Source organism: Drosophila nasuta, unplaced genomic scaffold, assembly GCF_023558535.2.
Source record: "Drosophila nasuta strain 15112-1781.00 unplaced genomic scaffold, ASM2355853v1 ctg20_pilon, whole genome shotgun sequence".
Classification (NCBI taxonomy): domain Eukaryota; kingdom Metazoa; phylum Arthropoda; class Insecta; order Diptera; family Drosophilidae; genus Drosophila; species Drosophila nasuta.
Genome location: NW_026869427.1, coordinates 95,770 through 101,714, shown reverse-complemented (window position 1 = coordinate 101,714; position 5,945 = coordinate 95,770). Strand labels below are relative to the sequence as shown.

General features: G+C 36.8%; 1 protein-coding gene across 2 annotated transcripts; it reads right to left on the bottom strand.

Annotated features, from left to right (window-relative positions):
- Positions 1–474: 474 nt before the first annotated feature.
- LOC132797780 (uncharacterized) lies at positions 475–2,349 on the bottom strand. Of its 2 annotated transcripts, XM_060809557.1 has the most exons (4): positions 2,215–2,349; positions 1,598–2,101; positions 1,146–1,539; positions 475–1,080 (listed from the first exon to the last, which is right to left on the bottom strand). In XM_060809557.1, exons 2-4 carry the CDS (start codon positions 1,712–1,714, stop codon positions 980–982), a joined length of 612 nt encoding a protein of 203 aa, XP_060665540.1. In that variant the 5' UTR covers positions 1,715–2,101; positions 2,215–2,349; the 3' UTR covers positions 475–979. The 2 variants fall into 2 exon arrangements, with proteins under 2 accessions (XP_060665540.1, XP_060665541.1); XM_060809558.1 differs by having other exon boundaries at positions 1,598–2,349.
- Between the last annotated feature and the right edge of the window lie 3,596 nt (positions 2,350–5,945).

The following is a 5,945-nucleotide window of genomic DNA, read 5'->3' as shown; positions in this document are numbered from 1 at the left end:
CGCAAACAGGCGGACCGCTATTCTTGAGCGCCTTGGCAACACTCGTCCAAAATTAATGGAGCAATTTGTCCTAGCAGTGGAGGGAAAAAGACTCTATTTAAAAGAGTGAATGGAGGAATATTGTAAATTAAATTTTTTGATTTTTCAAATATTTTGGTTTTGAAAATATTATTATAAGAAATTACCAGCATTCATTGCTGGCATTACTTGTGCGGCAATTTTTGCTTTGTGTTAAGCAAAAGCTACAATGGTTGAAAATATTATAATTTTGTAAATTTTTTTTTTTTCAATACTTTTATATTGTTGATATTATGATTTTGTAAATATTTTGATAAATAACATACTCTTACATATATTGCTGATATTATGATTTTGTTAATATAATTTTGTTAAATATTATGATTTTGTAAATACTATTCTGAAAATAATAAAAATTTGAAATAAATGCGTTAAACACAAATTCTAAATATCTTAATTATTTATTGTTTGCAATGTAGGATGAAATTTCTGTTCGAATTGGTTCAGCGTCGCTATCGAAATCACTTGTTTCATGTCGTATGATTTCTCGAGCTGTTGTGGTTCATCGGGGCTTGGCTCCAAAATTCCCGGAATATCAATGTTTTTACGTTTCGTGAAATTATGCAAAATACAACTACTATTACGATTATCGAGTCCTTTTCCAATTCGTCGAAATCGAGCTTTCAAATGGCCGAAAGCTTTTCCGATTTGGCTAAAGTGTAATTGAAAGCCTTCATAGTTTCATTCTCAGTAGTTGAAAAAGCATATGGCTTCATTACTTGACTCGAAAATTTGAAAGCCGAATCGCCAATCACCACAACAGGCACATCAACTCCCGAAATAATGCGCGACTTTTTCTTCAAAAGTGTCGACTCATCATAAAGAAATCTGTATCTAAAATTACATTTAACATCAATATACAAATGCAAAAATTAGTATCACTCAATAATTTCATATTGCATCAACCATTGCTAACAATATACATAGTTGAGTACCAGCCTTTGTAATTAAAATAGTCAGCTGTATCAGTTGCACATGGATGAATATTAATGTGACAGCCATCTAAAAAATTCTTTCATTAATAAAATTCCATGAAAACTATAATTCTACTCTATACTACTACTCACCAATCGCGCATTGTGGGAAGCCAAATTCTTCAAAGCCTTTAACACATTCCTCCAGTTTTGTTTGCGTGAGGAAGTTCTGCGGGAGGTAGTCGGATGACATTACTCTACAGGTCTCATGGAAAAATTCTAGCAATAATTTGCAGACCATTGCTTTCGACACACCAAAGAACGTGCCCACTGTCCGATAATTCGCAGAAGATCCTAAGGTATATATTGTGATTGCAACCCGCTTATCGAGAGGAATGGCCTTTCCAAATGCGGTGTCTTTTTGGGCCAATCCACAAAGGCGTTCCACAAGGATGCCAAACTCCTCCCTATTCATTCCAAAATGTTCTACAAAAAAAGATTCGTTGCTTCCAGGAACATCGCGCTCCCAAAAACACCCATGCCGTTGCTAAAAAGTAAATGAAAATGTAAGTAAATATTACATTGCTGCCAGTAATTCTACTTACATAGGCCCAAACCGATGGCGATTTCTTTAATATTGGCAATGGCCTATACTCCGTTAATTTTCCCTCCAATTCGTCAAAATCCTCATCAAAGTCTTGCAATTTAAGATAATTTTCCATTTTTAAATGCGCGTGCTGTTATTTGCAATTAAAGAAGATTTGGTTTCTCATAGCGCACTCACTATCCGCTGCTTTGCCTTTTTAGCAAGTTCCTTCGAGATGTCAGTTGCCTGACATCCGACCACACTTTACGCCCTTCGCAATTTTTGAATCGGGGCAACAGACCCGCAGCAAATCCGGCAAGTAGTCCATCAGCAAAAAAAGAAGGTTATGCATTACCAAAAACATAACAACTCGGCATCGCGCACCTGCTTATAATTATTGTCACTACGTTCCTTTGTAAATGTGTCGATTTTCAGTTGGTTTTCCTTTTTCTTTTACGCAACGTATACATATGTGAAGCTTGAGTCGAATGTCTTTGGATGTGGGTCATGTGATTGCGTAAAACTAAACCACCACAGGGAATACAAGTCGTACGCCCGTCGTCGTTCTTCAGCCAGGAAAATTTTTCCAGCCAGCGTATTGCATTTGAGATACACAAATCTATATGATTTCTTTACCTACTTGTCCATTTCGCACAATTTATTTTCGCACACTTTGAGGCACAACAATCACCGTCAAATTTAAAAGCACATGTGAAAGTTACCATACCAATACACTTGTTTAGAGCCACCATACCAGCGGAAAAATTTAGTTTCGATCTGGCTCTTTTTGATTTCAGACATTAATCACTTTTAGAATTGCAAAAAAAAAAAAAATGCAATAATAAAAAAATTAATTCGTTTTTTTTTTAATTTAAAATATTTTGTATCGCTATTAGCAAGAAAGAGCCAAATTCAATAAAAATGGGCCAAAGAGAGAACAAGAAAAAAAAGAGCCAGTTTTGCCTCAAAAGAGCCAAATCTAATAATAGCCTATTTCCACTGCACCAAAAAACTTTGGTTCTTTTCCGTTCAGGTCGAATGTTACGTTCCCCCCATGTGAAAACCCATAAGAAATAAAAGTCGGTTTAAACGTAAAAGAACTGAGTGGCAGTGGAAATACGCTATAATAGACAACAAGAGGCGAAATCAAAACGTGTATCGGTAATCGAGCTTGGAACCTGGTAAAGTGGTAATAGCTCGCTGTTAATTTGAACAAATTTCTGTTAATGCCGCTGTCTCTGATGTTCAATTTGAGCGTCGAAAACCCTCAGAGGAGAATATTACCACTATCCATACAATACATAGATGCGTAAATTCATACAAAAAAAAAACCTATCTTTAAAAACATTATTATTCCGACCCCAGTCGGCCCGAGCGCGATTTATTCGCCGCGCGATTTATTCACCCGGGATCTTTTCGCGTACGATTTATTCCCGCGTAATTTATTCGCTCAGCGATTTTCTCGCGTCGCTGCCGCTGCGATTTATTCGCCTCGCGATTTTTTCGCGCACGATTTATTCGCGTCGCTGCCGCTGCGATTTTTTCACGCCGTGATTTATTCGCCCCGCGATTATTCGCGCTGCTGCCTCCGCGATTTATTCGCGCAGCGATTTTTTTTTAAGTTACCATCTGTGGCCATCCAAATATTGTGTTTGCTCTGGTCATACGCAGAAATAGCCAGGTTAACCTAATTAAATCTAAATTAAGGAATGCATTCTAATCATAGGGTAAAGTGTTAATTTCAAGCAAAAGATATACTCTTTTAATATGTATTTTAATATAGAGAAACGGATTGCGAATGATGGGAAAATGCTGCGTCGAATACGAAGTGCCTGTAAAATATCTGCAGATGATACATACATTTGTACATTTGTTTTCAGTTATTTTTGAAATTTTTTAAAATTTGTAAGCTTTTTTCTCCATTCTTTCCGTCAAAAACAGCTTTTTTTGTTGGTTAAAAGTTGGTAGAACTGCGTAGCGTACGTACTACGTACACACTCAGTTCAGTCGCAAATCAAATACGGAACGATAAACGAGCGTATTTCGTTGCGCTGTGCTTTCGTTTCTATGTATGCGTGTATGTATCTACATAATCGCCTATATTAGTATGTGTATGTATATGAAGTTTTGCTACGTGCAGTTGCCTCGCTGACAAGCAGATAGCGCACTTCAATTTTGTTTTGCCTGTTCGTGCCTTCGACTCTTCGTACCTATACATACATATATTGGCAATTTACCGCCAACGAAAATCAAAGTGCGTTGGTTCTATTCGTAATGTGTTGGCGGGTGTAGAAATTATACTAAAATTATACTTTTTTTAATTATTAGCCGATGAAAAACAATTATTATTTATTTCAGGAATATTATATAATTCTAAATGCCAAACTGTCTAGAATTTGGGTGGGTTGTATGCGTGTGTAGCTTGCCCGTGTGCATTTGTATACACATTGCAAGAGTTGTTGTTGCAACTACCAGTGAATGGCACGCGCCAATTATTATTTTTGTTTGTTGACAGTTTGATCTGTTTTGTTTTGATTTGACAAATTTTCTTTTTCGTCATTTTGACCGCGCATTTCATCTTCTTAATAATTTTCTATAAGCTTGTGTAACATGCATATGTGTATATGCAAATATGTACATATATGTATATGGAAAGCAAAGTGATTGGCACTCGCCAACTTTTTGTTGTTTTTTTTGTCTTATTTCCTTTGCATTATTCAACCGCGCTTTTCTTGTTCTTTCTAATTTGACTGCGTGTGGTAAGACTTGCGTCGATTTTGAGAGAGATAAATTGCTTGCGTTTTTTTTAATTTAGAAAATATTAAAACGGTTAATTTAATAAAAAAAAAATGTCAAGAAAAGTGGGTTGACTTGCAACATTGATTCATGCCAGCGAAGCTATAGGGATAGCTCAGAGCACTTTCCTGTCCGTTTGTTCCGCTTCCCGAAAAATGAAACTCTCCGTCGCAAATGAGTTTAAAAATGTAAATTGGACGAGGGAGTCAACTCACATTTTGAGTCGAAGTATTAAGGAAGTAAAAAATAAAAAGCAGGGGAGTTACAGTCCAGTGACCGAGGGAGTCTTTCGAGAAAATTCTGGAAGATGTTAGAAATACTTACGAATAAAACGACTGTGTTGTGTGGAGAACAGAATAAAACCGACTATTTTGTCAGTGACAATTTATTACAAAAAGTACGACACGTGTGTATGTATCAGTGTATGTCAAAATCTATGTATATGAGTGTATTATCGTCAGAGTTGCATGGAGTAGGCTTGGAGTTGCCGGATCTGCGTTATTCCATGTGGCCGGAGAGAGGGGCATGTTAACTCGGGCCTTGCCGACTCTGCGTTTAGTAGAAGAGGCAGAGGCAGTAGCCATACATTCAGCTATAACCTACACCCAAGGGAGACGCGGCAGATTCGTGATATGCAGCGACAGCCTATCATCGCTAGAAGCAGTTCGAAAAATTGAAAACAGATCTGCAACATCAGAGATGCATTAAGTTAAGCTAAGGTAACAGCAATATCTCCAACCATAACAGTTATCCCATCGAACCGGAAGGACATAAGGAGAGCCCTTTCCAACTATCTAAATCACATCAGGATCGATGGCTGGGCATCCTTCCATCATGGATACAAAAAAGTAAATCCCAACTTGGAGATAGTTCGGTACCCTTCAAACTGCAGCCGGCCCAAATCTACCCTCTTCGTTCGTCTCCGTATTGGACACTGCAAAGCCACACACAGCCACCTCCTCTCGGGTGAAGACCGGCCTAACTGCCAACTTTGCGGACAAGTCCTGTCTACCACCCACTTGTTAGACACCTGCCCAAGATTAGCAAGTATTAGGAAACGCCATTTCCCAAATTCTCTTCCATCATCCCATCTCGAAATATCTATTCCCAATATTAATAAGATCTATAAATTTTTCAAAGAATGCAACTACTCACAAATTTAAAGTGTAAAGAAAAAAAACAGAGCTGAAGGCCTTGTTGTTAGTGCTCGCCGCGATAACTAGCTTTAATATTATTTTGTATTATTGTTAATTTCGTAAAATAAAAATAAATAAATAATAATGATAATAACTTTTGCGACAATTGTCTAAGAAAAGAGCAAAACGAAATGCATTATAGGAACAAATACTGGTTAACCATTGAAGAACTCAATAAAAAGAAAAGAAAGAATAATATGTATACGAAGAAAATAAGGCTGCTAGAAATGAAATTAAGAAATGAAAAAGTAAGAAAACTGAAATATTTAAAATATAAAAAAAGTGACAGCAATCTATTTGGAATTCTCGACAAGAAAGGACTATCAGAGAATTCAAACACATTTTGCAAGATGTTAATAAAGGGCAATAAAAACA

Bases quoted from the DNA above. Each gene is read 5' to 3' on its own strand.
- LOC132797780 (XM_060809558.1), bottom strand. From the start codon at position 1,714: ATGGAAAATTATCTTAAATTGCAAGACTTTGATGAGGATTTTGACGAA. The intron at 1,540-1,597 runs GTAAGTAGAATT...TTTACTTTTTAG, and splicing joins CGCCATCGGTTTGGGCCTAT to CAACGGCATGGGTGTTTTTG. The intron at 1,081-1,145 runs GTGAGTAGTAGT...AGAATTTTTTAG, and splicing joins CTTCCCACAATGCGCGATTG to ATGGCTGTCACATTAATATT.